This window comes from Astyanax mexicanus, chromosome 8 (genome assembly GCF_023375975.1).
Source record: "Astyanax mexicanus isolate ESR-SI-001 chromosome 8, AstMex3_surface, whole genome shotgun sequence".
NCBI lineage: Eukaryota > Metazoa > Chordata > Actinopteri > Characiformes > Acestrorhamphidae > Astyanax > Astyanax mexicanus.
This window is the reverse complement of record NC_064415.1, coordinates 45578159-45591356: the sequence shown is the minus strand read 5'-3', so window position 1 is coordinate 45591356 and position 13198 is coordinate 45578159. Positions and strand designations below refer to the sequence as shown.

The 13198-nt window shown below is 40.0% G+C and overlaps 1 protein-coding gene across 6 annotated transcripts in view; it reads right to left on the bottom strand.

Annotated features, from left to right (window-relative positions):
* Nucleotides 1-13198, bottom strand: part of rasal2 (RAS protein activator like 2) — a 207202-nt gene that overhangs the window by 156259 nt on the left and 37745 nt on the right. For 5 of the 6 annotated variants that reach the window (XM_049483149.1, XM_049483146.1, XM_022663442.2 and 2 more), the window contains exons 2-3: nucleotides 11208-11335; nucleotides 10382-10508 (exon numbers count right to left, since the gene is read on the bottom strand). In XM_049483149.1, the coding sequence (XP_049339106.1) occupies nucleotides 10382-10508; nucleotides 11208-11335 (255 nt within the window). Of the gene's footprint in view, nucleotides 1-8097; nucleotides 8130-10381; nucleotides 10509-11207; nucleotides 11336-13198 lie in introns of those variants that run through there. The other variant, XM_049483151.1, reaches the window with a different exon arrangement.

Sequence of the window (13198 nt, the reverse complement as noted above, 5' to 3'; positions counted from 1 at the left end):
TGGAATGATAGTGTGGAGGAACTGGCTCACAAACTGGGAATACGGTCAGTCAGGGTTGTCTCTCAGATGCTCCACAGGTTTCGGGAGGCGCTGACCACAAAAGAAAGAAATCTTCTGGAAAAATGGACACCTGGGCAGGCGGGGGTTCAGAGGACGGATCCTTTTCCATGTCTTTGGGTCAAATTGGCCGGACTGGTCGACACCCCCTGGAGGGCGCACTTTGGCCTTGGCAGTGACGTCAAACTGGCATGGAGAGCACTGTACAAGTCACAATTGACCAAGTCCACTGGAGACTTGCAGTGGAGAATCTTACATGGAACTCTCTCCTCCCGAACTCAATCTCTCTCAATTTCTCTCTCTCCCCATTCATTAAAGATGAGCTTCTCGTTTGGGAGCTCAGCAGATACGGGAAAGTGGTCTCCTCCATTAGGAGGCTTAGTCTCGGCCTGAAATCTCCCCTGAACCTTGTGTCCTTTAGAAGACTGGTTTTAATGAACCTGAAGGATGGGGAGGAATTATATCTGGTTCTGAAACTGAAAGTGGACGAGTTTGATTATACTGTGTACGTGTCCACTGATACGGACATGAAGTGCTTTTTCTGTGGACAAGTGGGTCATCTGGTGCGAGCCTGCCCAGAGATGGCTAACGCGAGCTCAGATGTTCCCACGGGTGCTCAGCGCGAGCGGCCGTTACCCCTGCGGCGGCTGCGGGCTCGGGAGATGCGCCGACTGCCCCGGGGTCGGAGAAGGTTGAGGCGAGCGGGTCCAAGGCCGAAGCAGAGGAGACCAGGGGATCTGCACACACCACAGAGGCACCTTCATCACCTCCTCCAGCTATGGAGGTGCGATAAACATGACTCTGCTGAAGCTGTGGTTTTAAATTATGTGGACATGGTGGATGAACCATGCCAACCAAAAGAAAACCAAAAAGTCAGGAAAGGAAAAAGTCAAGAAGCAGGCGAAGACTGAGGTCAGTGGTCACTGACTCTTGGTAGCCTGTGTGCTCTCAGGATGAGAGAATTCCTGTTCTGTATACTGCTGTTTACATTTAGAAGTTCCTGAGAGAGTCTAAAGGGCAGAGAGATGTGCGGGTAGAGGATCATTTTACTGACACAGACCAGTTTATCCACAATGTTAAACTTTTAAGAAGGGAGAAGGCTTTTACCACTACAGAAGTGTACAGATTAAACAAGATGCTAATCAGCCTGCAAAGCCTGTAATGATGCTGTTTTTAAAGTTTTTTAGTCCCTGTTCGGACTGGCCCTTGCCATCATTGTTTAATGTTATTTTATTATTTTAATGGGTGACATTAGGATTGCTTCTTTAAACCTGAATGGTGCATGAGACCCTGTTAAGAAAGCAATGTTTTATGAGTTGGCCAAACAAAAGTGTGCTGATGTTTTTTTTTATCCAAGAGACGCACAGTGATGATGAAATAAACACAGAATGGCCTAAAGAGTGGGATGGCCTGGCCATTTTAAGAAATTATTCCTCTGTCAGCAGTGGAGTTGGTATTTTATGTGTCCAGTTTTATACCCTTCTTTTACACAGTAGATGAGATTTTACCTGGGAGGCTGCTAAAAGTAAAAGCCTGTTTTGAGAACGAGACCTTTGTTTTTATTTGTGTGTACGCTTCCACTCTAGGAGTGGAGAGGATGTTGTTTTTAGACAGGCTCAGCTCTGTAATCTTTGACTGTGATTTTACTGTTTTTTTAGTCCTGGGTGTGGATTTTAACTGTACAGCTGATAGCTTGGACAGAAACCACCTGGAGCCACAACTGCAACAAGCAGGCGGATGTGTGAGCTCACAGAGATGCATGATCTGTGTGTTATACGGAGAAATTTAAAAGGCCAACAAAAGCAATATACATATGCACATTCTAAAGACGTAGAATGCTCTCTCCCTGGTTTTGAAAATTTTAAAGTCACAGAAAACAACTTTTAATTCATTACAGAATTGGTGGCATGTAGAAAAAAGTACACATTAAAGTGTTTTGTCAAAGAGACATTACCAGACCAAGCTCTGGAGATTGAGATTGTGGAGCTTCAAGGTTTTACAGAACCCACCGGAAATCATGAGCGTACTACAGCTCTTAAAAGAAAAAAGGCTGCATTAGCTGATCTGCTAGGTATCACAGCACAGGGGGCGCTGGTCCGTTCTTTTTACAAATGGTGGTCGGAAAGGGAATGGACAGAACTTTGTTTTTAATGGACACCAAAGCATTGGATTTTACTAGATTACCTCTGTTATATCGTGGACTTTTTTAACATGTCCATATGGGTGATGCCTCATTGCACTGGCTCCTGGAGGAACCTGAAAGGATGTGATGAGCTGGACCTCTCCTGCACTGGTCAGGACACTGGTCTTTACGAACAACAGCTGGTGGAGGTTGCAGGGCCTGGGATGGACGGAGTTGAAAACCTGGTGGTGCGTCTAAGGGTGAGGTCCTTCCGAGTCGTGGCACAGATCCTGTCCTCTGAGGAGCGGACTTTGGCACAGGAGTACTCAGCCCTGATGGAGATGACACCGAACTGAGGTCCATGTCCGGCTCCTCTGTTCTGTCCAGGAGCAGTCCCTGACAGCCCTGATAATCCGGGGTGATGATGACCACCAAGAATGAAGAATGCTGTATAAACCACCGTTAACTAACAGAGTGGCAGACCTGCAGTGGAGGATTTTACACGGTATTGTTTCTGTGAATTCTTTTATTTCCATTTTAAATCCTGAAGTTACTCAAGATTGTCCCTTCTGTTCTCAGAGGGAAACAGTGTTTCACGCTTTTATGCACTGTTTTAGGCTACGTCCCCTTTTTAAGGTTTTACTTTTTACTTTTACGGCTCTTAATGTGGTTTTTACACCTCAGATTTTTATACTGGGTTTTAAATATGTGCGGATAGAGAGGTTCAGGTGTCAGCTAATCAATTTTATTTTTGGTCAGGCTAAGCTGGCGGTATACATTAGTCGGAACAAAGTGGCTCAAGCAGCTGACACCCATGCAGTGACAATCCTCTCTAGACTTGTGAGATCCAGGACTTTAATTGATTTTCATTATTATAAATGTATGTCGGATCTTTCTACTTTTAGTGTTGTGGTGAGGCAGTGTGCTCAGTTTTAGATTATGAGCTCTGCTTCGCACCTCAGTTTTAATATACTGCAAGAAATGATTTGCGGTTATTTATTTATTTATGTATTTATTTACCCATATGCTGTTTTGATCCTCTGTTTTTAAAATTATGATTTTAATGGCTGAGATGGCCTAAAACTGACTTTTAAGATATTATAACACAATTTGGTTATAATAAAGTTTCGTTAAAAGTCAAAAAAGTTTCTCTATCTCTCTCTCTCATCCTTCTCCCCGTGTTCAGTCTTGAAATAATTTGAGCTGGTTTTTCACTAGGGATTCTAATATTTTAAATAAACAAGACAGTTTTGAGATTGGTCTGGAATGATTTAGATCTGATGAATCTTCCAGTTTTTTGTAAGGAACATGTTAAATTACCACTGAAAGGTCTAATTTACTGAAATGTTTTAGTGCAAAATCCACATCTGTGCTGTTAAAAGTTAAAAGTAAATTTTGCTCACCGTCAAGTCGGAAAGAAAAGCTTGTTAATTAAATTTTTTCTTACAACCACCATCCGAGAGCCTGTTTGTATCTTTGAACCGGTTCTAATGCACCCGATCGCACAATGATGACTAAAGCCAAGTGATTTTATCCGTTCTATTAGAAAAAGATTTATCAATTAGATCCTCGTGTCCGATCTCTCTCTCGCGCTCAGACCCTTCTCTCTGTGTTCAATCTCTCTCTCTGGCTGCAGTCCTACCCTGTTCCTGCTTCATCTGCCTCTATCTTTTGGCTCTCCTGACAGAAGAGATTTTACTGCATTTATTCAATCAATAGTGTAACCTCACTCCTCTGCTTCACTCAGCGGTATCACTTTATCTCCCCTCTCTCTCTCTCTCTATATATATATATATATATATATTTCTCTCTCAATTCTGGGGCTGTGGCTGCTACAGCCTTAGTAACGTGCACGTATGTTGATCAGCATTAAATAAAGATCATTTAATTCATGCTTTCTTTAATCGCATATAGAACAGAGCCTCAGGGATCAGAAATGAGCAGCAGCTGTAATGTTTGTGTAATTGTGTACAAAAATTGTGTTTTTGTACAGATTTTGTAAATTCTCTGCATCAAATGATTTGTGCAACAGAATGTACATATTTAGCTCAACTTTTAACCCACATGCCAAAAATAATCTTCTACTAATGTTGTGTCTGATCTGGTCATTCCTGCAACTCTGACCTCTCAACTTCTATATATCAAAGTCAGTCATTCCTGTGAAGGATTTGATTGGAGATAACCACACCCTGACAATCTTATTCTTAATTGCTTCATACAAGTATACATACACATATATTATGTTTCTGTTTATTTAATAATGTAGCTGTATGAACTGTATGCACATGGCCACATGGCCTTGCATTTTATTTTTGGCTGTACTGAGTGCAGAGTCATTTATGCAGCATAAGAGAGAAAACTCCCTAAAACTCTGGATACGAGGAAGTAATTATAGCCCTTTTAAATACATTAATACAGTAGCTTTAAGGATAATTTTAATGCACACTAAATCTAATGTATTTGTTTACTGGATAAAGAAGGGATTTGCGGCTGATATTAATACTGTAATGCCTCTAATGTATTATAAAGCTGTTTATAAAGATTTGGGACTCCAGCAAACCACAGTGAAAGTCATTATTCACAAATGGTTTACATGTGGAACAGTGGTAAACCTTCTCAGGAGGGGACGATCTACCAAAATAACCCCAAAAGCATAGTGTAGACTCATCCAAGAGCCCACAAAAAACCCCACAACAATGTCCAAAGAACTGCAGGCATCACTTGCCACATTTAAGGTCATTGTTAATGACTCTACCATAAGGAAGCGACTGGGCAAAAAAATGGTCTGCATGGCAGAGTGCCAAGATGAAAACCACTGCTGAAAAAAGGAACATTAAGGCTCTTCTCAATTTTGCCAGAAAACATCTTAATGACATTCAGAAAAATATCCTGTGGAGTGACAAGACAAAACTTTTTGGAAGGTGTGTTCCATAACATCTGGCGTAAAAGTAAAAATGCATTTCAGAAAATGAATACCTACAGTAAAACATGGTGGTGGTAGTGTGATTGTCTGAGTCTGTTTTGCTGCTTTAGGACCTGGAAGACTTGATGTGATAAATGGAATCATTAATTCCCCTGTCTACCAAAAAGTCCTGAAGGAGAATATCCATCCATCTCATCTTGTGACCTCAAGCTGAAAAAAAGTTCTGCAGCAGGACAATGATCCAAAACACACCAGCAAGTCGACGTCTGAACGGCAGAAGAATAACAAAGTTAAGACTTTGGAGTGGCCTGGTCCTGACCTGACTCCTGTTGAGATGATGTAGCATGACCTTAAAAAGGCAGTTCATGCTGGAAAACCCCCCAATGGGCAGACGCAGAGGCTTCAGACTTGACTCGGACTCCTGTTTTAAGACTCGTGAACAATCATGGTTTTCTATTTTTGTTCATTTTTTTTCTTTGTTTGGTTTTGTCGGCCAGACACAGTTTATTTACTATGGGATATTTGTGTTTTTTATTATTATTATTACTATTATTATTATTATTATTATTATTATTATTATTATTATTTTGTACCTGTGTGTTCACTATTTCGTTTCTTTTAGAATTTGTTAGATTATATTTCTTTTAGTTTAGTTGTTTTTTTTCCTATTTTATATCTATTTTTCTGTTTTTATTAAATGTTGTTATTAGCTTATTAGCATCTAGCTTGTTACTGTCTTCTTTGTTATTTAGCATACAGAATGAATGTTGATTTATTCATTTAATAGCTGCATCTAATTATTTTAAGCCAGACAGACACTGTGTGATTTTTTTTAATCGGGTGCGGAGAGCTCATCCGCATGTTTGAATGGTTTGTCCTGTAGGAAAACGCACATGATTTATATGCTGACATTAACGCACCTGCGGAGCTTTAAAGGCGTGGATAAGCTGTAACTTTTGGATCTGCACAAAAATCACAGTGTGATTTTTTACACTGAACATAGTTCTACGTCACAGACCATTTTCTGCAGCCGAACCCGACAGCGCGCCAGGAAAGCGGTGAGAATTCTTAGCCCAAATTCGGGCATCGGGTCAGTCAGGCTTCTCGTTCAGGCTTGGGTTCGAGCAGACAATTTAAACTCTAAGTATGCAGAACTATATTATTATTGAGAATTAATTTTCCATTATTTAAAATAGCAGGATACTTTGACTTTTATTTCTCCGGGACCCGACCCTGAGTAGCTCGAAAAGAAGCGGTGGCTGACTTCACATGTATCGGAGGAAGCATGTGTTAGTCTTCACCCTCCTGGTGTGTTGGGACATTACTAATGATAGGGGGAGTCCCAATGAGTGGGTTGGGTAATTGGCCGTGTAAATTGGGGAGAAAATGGGAAAATTTTGAAATAAAATGATAAAATTACAGTCAATTTAGTCGACTAAAATGTAAAGGGTGTAAATGTAAATGCTTTTTCATCAGTTCCCTTGAATTATTAACTACACACTTAAAAATTAAACATTTAGTAACCAGTTGTGTAATATTATTAACGTTTGAATGTAAAATATATTAATATTTATATATGATTATATATGATATTTAATGTATATTATTATTGTAGGTATGTGACTATAAATATTTTATATTTAAAAATTTGTTTTAGAAATCAGGTCATGAAACATTTGAATGGTTAAATTATAGTTTGAACAGAGCTGTAGACAGCTTTTAAAGGATCTAATTTTTACTCCAGCTCTAACCCAGCACACCTACTGTAGCTACATTCTATAAATGAGGTTAAAACACACACATTCACACACTGTCCTATAGAGATGCTCTCAGGATGAACTAAGAGACTTCATCAGTTAAAGTGAGAAAAAGTGCTGTGATTGCGGTTAATAGATTCACTTATTTTATTGTTATATTGTCGCTACATATTTTTCCTTTCTCACCTGTTCCTGCTTTAACACTAGCTATATGTTTCCCACTGGGGGATTAAACAGATGATCTTATATTAAAGAGTGAGTTAATCTGTACACAGTCGAGTTAAACACACTATCAGCTCATGAAATTTCATTAGCATTAAAACGCTGATCTCTGGATGGAGATCTGTGTGACTTGTCTGAAGAAGCTGAAAGGTTTGTGGTGGTTTTACCTAAGTGGCTTCGCACGTTTTTACACGTTGTCTTGTTTTTTCGCGACGTCAAATGAGAAAAATATTGGATAGGCGGGCACTGATTGGTTGACTACCCAGCTTGTCCCGCCTCTCCACCTTCGCTAAAGTAGAAGTGATTGGATCTCTTCCTAACTGGTCTCTACCGTTTACAGAACTAAATCAGTTCTGATTGGATTTCGTCCCTGCCAAACATATTCGTCTCGTTTTTATTCGTTGACGAAAATATCAGTTCATTTCGTCTCGTTTTTATTTTTTTAATACTGTTTTTATTTAGTTATCGTCTCTTTTTCGTCTTGAAAAAAAGCTTCGTTGACGAAAACTATGACGAAATTAAAACTTTACTATACAAACTTTTTATTATTTATACTGTATAAAATATTTTATAACTGTTGTTTTCTGATGTATATAGCCACCAAAATTCAATAATGAATGGTTTACTTGGGATAAAATCACTTGGAATTTGCTCTTGCAGGGCTCTAGATAAAAAAAAGTAAGTTGCCAATAGTTGATAAACAATATCAATTTCTTTTTACCCGGAGACTCTGAGAACAAGACATTTTCATTTGTAGATAAAATTCAGTTAAAACTCCTTTTTTTGGGAGTGGGTTCACACAGCACTTTACTTACAGAAGGTTTTTAAGACACTCACTCCGGGCTAATTTTAGTCAAAAGGTAAAAAAACATCATCAAAAAGCACATAAAACAACACTAAAACCTCAAACTCGACAGAACTACCAGCTATACCTTCAAGAGACAAATCTGTTCCTGGACCAGTATAACAACACCAGTAAAACTTGTTACAGAAACACTCGGCTGCCTGTGACTTACCCCGGAGCTTCATATTAATCCTGAAGATTCAACATTTACACCTCCCTGATAATAACATCAGAAGTCAGAGGCTGCCGATGCTGCTGTCTGTAGAGCCGGTTCACCCGCAGGAATGCAGAAAAGCCAGTAAGCTCAGGAGCCGGTCAGAGCCACTCAGCTCCACTTCTCTATAAAAGCTTTTGTTAAAACACAATACAGAGCTCTGCTCAGAACAGCCAGGGCTCCACTCATCAGCTGCAGCAGTTAGTAATGCAGTGCAAACTAATTAACACCAACAACTGTGTTTGAGCTTTTGATAAACACAGAACATGAACAGCTGTTTTTATATTTACTCAGACTTCACTGAGAATTATATCTTTATTTCAGAAACGAGGCTTAAAGTTCCTCAGCTTTCCTGAACCGGAACCTAGCCTAGTAGCGACCTGGATAGCAAACTATCCTAATTTAGGCCATGACACAATACTGTGTCTCAACTACAAGCAGAAAACAATGTGATGCTGTAATCTGTGTGTTTTTTTAAATGTAACTTGTAAACAAATTAGTACAGAAAGATGTATTGTAGAACATATATTCTACACCTGCAACTTGTGTTCGTTCACACACACACACACACAACTATCTGTATATAAGGTCCTGAAGCAGCATTTTGGAGGTAATGTTACGGTAAGCTTCAATATTTAAAAAAAAATGTAAACTAACAAAAAATATGCTGCTGAAAGAGAGATAAAATAAAGCTTAAATGGTAAAGATCCCAGAGCACCAGCACAGAAAACTATTACATGGATGAGAGATCACCAGCAGCACACAAAACACAAAAACACAGACGCACAGAAACAGACACACAGGGACACAGACATACACAGGGACACCCTAACACAGATGAACCAAGAGACAGACGCACAGACAAACGCAGACACACACACACAGATGGACACAGACACTGATGGACACAAACCCACACAGAGACACACCCACACGAACACCCATGGGTGTCAGACACAAAGATGGACAAAGACAGACAGACAGACAGACACACGCACAGACACAGACACAGGGATACACACAGGCACGGACACAGACAAACAGACATGGAAAAACGGACATGGAGAAACGGACATGGACAAACGGACACAAACACAAGGACACACAGACACAGGCCGTGTAATGAGATACTTATCTCACAAGATGAGATGAGACATGATTTTGTTCATGAGAACAAGATTTTTCACTAACACACACTCACACACACTCACACACACTCACACACACTCACACACACTCACACACACTCACACACACTCACACACACACACTCACACACACTCACACACACTCACACACACTCACACACACTCACACACACTCACACACACTCACACACACACTCACACACACACACTCACACACACACACTCACACACACACACTCACACACACACACTCACACACACACACTCACACACACACACTCACACACACTCACACACACTCACACACACTCACACACACTCACACACACACACTCACACACACTCACACACACTCACACACACTCACACACACTCACACACACTCACACACACAGGCACTGCTTGGTCTGTGTGAAAGAGAAGGATGGTATCTAAAAGCAATCTTAGTAACATGTTTAATGTGAGAGTCAAATATAACCTAAAATGACTAAATTAATAACGTGGGCCAAAGACAAGGTGGTGAAATTGAATCTGTTTAAACTGTGCTACTTGAGAAGCAGTCAGTATTGCCTGTGACTTAACTTTAGACTAAAAAAGAGGCATTGTTAAGCACAGTTAGCATTAGCATATAAATAACCTCCCTCCCTAATGCCCAGAAAGGAGCTTGAAAGGGACATGGAGAATGAACGGCATTCTTAGTGGTTTGGGACATGTGTGTCCGCTGTCCTCGGCCACAATAACCCTAAGGTCAGAGCTCTGCCCTGCACCCACAGGGTCAGCAACCACAGTAACGTGCATTTGCTCAATGGGCAACTGGGAATATAAAGAAAGACAAAGTTCCCCAGATATGCAGAAATTGTTTCCCAGATAAATATTCTAAAACCACCTCTGCACACAGGCATTAACCAGCCCCAAGTGGTTACCAGGTCAAACAGCCAAAAACAAAGACTCCATTTAGCTCACAGGACAGTGTTCAGTCTGTTCAAGCCCGAGACCTCAAAAATGCCATTAAACCATATATGTGTAACAAACCTTATCTGCTTATCTACAACAGCACTTCTCCATGTACATGAAATGTCAAGAATGTATTTTACCCAACATGGGGGCTCCCTCTGCTGGATACTCGGGGAACTGTCCCTCAGAGGGGACACTGACGGTTCTCCGCAGACTGCGACTCTTGGAGGGCGTGGCTGCCGGGCTGTCCTGGACCTCTGCCGGTATCTGGGAAAAGATCAGTGGTCAGGTAGATAAAATCAAATTGGTTAACTACACAGTCTAGCAGCATAGCCGAGAAAGTCACTCAAAAGCCAGATATTATAGACTGTGTACTAGTGTTTCTGCTGGAATATACACCCATGAGTTTACTTCCTGCACAAGTTTTAAGCAGGTATTTAAACAGCATGTGTGAGGAGTTTAGTGAGAATTAAATATGAATATCAGCACAAAAGGAGATGCTTCAGAACAGGGTTCTCTACCACTCTGCTATGTATCTACAAAATATAATTAAGTATTGAGTTTATTGTTTTCCCTGAGTGTGATTGGAACCAGTCAGCGTTTTTTTTATAATTCTGATCTGCTTCTGATTTGCTTTAGTTTCATAGCTAGGGATTACTGTTATTATTAGCATTTGTGTTACAAAACTGTATACATCTAATTAATAATAAAAAAAAAACGATTATCACACTTTTTTCTCTGTATACTGATACAGTGGTGTAGGCTAAAATGTCCTGCCTATAATTCTGCTGCATAAAACAAGCTTTAGCTCCAGGGTTGGGATCTTATATAATGCAGGGTAAGGTGGTATTCCCACTTTAGCATTTCTTTTTAGAGAAAATCATCAAATTGTGTCGGCCATCAGCCTCCAGGACTGTGGTTAAACTGAGGAAAAAGAGAAAAGTTTGTAAAAAGAAAAGCTCTGACCTCTTCCTCTTTGTTAAACAGGATGAGCTGTCTGTCTGTAAGGATGCAGTACTTCCTCTCCCAGACGCCAGGTGTGGAGAATGGCAACAGGCCACAAGAAAAGTGGTGACTTGGTGGACCTTTCACATCTGCACACACAAGACAGAAGAACATCTGAGTGGGCAGATACCAGCTGGGAGCCGCTCTTGGCAGAGATAAAACAGCTATTTCAGACTTTACAACATTCACAACATTTTTAAAAACCTCCTGCCAGTGATGGTATATATCTGAAAAAAAATCGTTTCACTCTGTTCACAGACACATGAACGACTACTGCCTAAACAAAGTGCTTTTTATGTTTGCCCATGATTCACTTCGCGTCTGCTCAGCAAACCTCACAACTATTAGAGTGTAACTGTTTTAAAGGTAAGGTGCGTTTATTCTCCAGGAAGGAAAACAGCCTCTAATTTACATTTTTGCAATTTAAGTATGATGCTTAAAGAACACTTCTACCTCTACTCGTCACTTTTTTAAAAGAGTACTTGTACTTTTGCTCTGTATCTCTAGTACTTTATACATGTTTGGTTACCCACCCCAGCCCCCACACCACCCAGCAGCGAGACCTGCGGAAGGAAAATATGGCGACACCCCCGTTCCTTACTAGTTTTGCATAATACGCCTCGTATGAAAATAGACCAGAAAATAGACATTTATTGATAGTGCACCTTTTTATCCGGTGAACGAAAAATACAGTAGTAAAATTCTAATAATATTAATATAATCCTATTTACATCTGAATTACATTTTTATTCCTTAATTCTGTGAATGTGTTCCATCTGTGTTTTTGGCATCATTGGGCCCTTCGTGTATGTACAGTATGAGCAGTCAAGTCGCATCAGACCATGGGGCTGTATTGTGCAAGAACCTAAATCGTAAGCTGCAAACTTTTAAACTTTGTGATTTAGTGGTACAGTTTACTTCCATTACTTCCAATGCTGCCACTGTCCCGTATCAGTGCCACCAAACCCAGGCTCTGCAAAAGACCACAGACCTGGGTTTGTACAGGACGAGAGATGTTACAAAGCTTCAGCTAACCAGTGTACAAGAATAAATTGTCCATTATGACCAGTCCTCTGCCTCCTTTGTTTACGGGTGTTTTTCACTTGGTGTTGTTGAAACTGGAAATCCGCAGTTTAAAGAAATGTCTAGCATTTCTTCTCTTGGAAACAACATAACAGAATTTTTGCTGTTAGCCTTGGGCCGATAAACGATATTATCGAATATCGCAATAATTTAAGCTAGTGACGATAATAAGCGCATTATTGCCCATGCCATAACCACGTGACTTCTACCGCCGCTCCGTTATTCAAACAGCTATAAAGAAGCTTATAAAGAAGCTTCAGTTCAGTTTCTCCAGACTGTAGCCTGTGTTTAGCATGTTAAAACAAGCTAGGTGGCTTACGGGAGCAATCAGGGTTCTTCAGTGTAGCGCTGTGCCAGAGTTTAGATTTCGTCAGGCTCAAGAAAATGGTCTTTGAGGTAGAAGTCTTTGAGGTATTTTTTAATGCTATTTTTTATTTTATATAAAGCTATGGTGTGATAATCACAGTATAGTAAAGTAACATCATGTAACTATGTTTAAAAAAAATCAAAAGCTGCACAAGATACAACGTTATAATCACGCAGCTCTGGCCTGCGAACTGCACACAAGAGCTCCTTCACCGCATTACGCAGTTGACCTGCAGCGCTGTGTATGCAGTGCATTCATGCTGCTTTTGTGCTTTATGCTTAAAAATTTAAAAAAATTGTTTATTCAGAAAGTGTTTTATACTCTTAAACATAGTTAACTATATTAGAGTAGAAGACAGTCATTATAAATTATACTGTTGTTGGTCTATTTGAGTTTAATGATTGTGCAGTGCATAGCGGTATTGCTGGGCTATAGCCATGGTCTATAAGCTTAATAAAAAAAATAGTTTGTTTAGAAAGTATTTCAGATTTTTAAACCATAT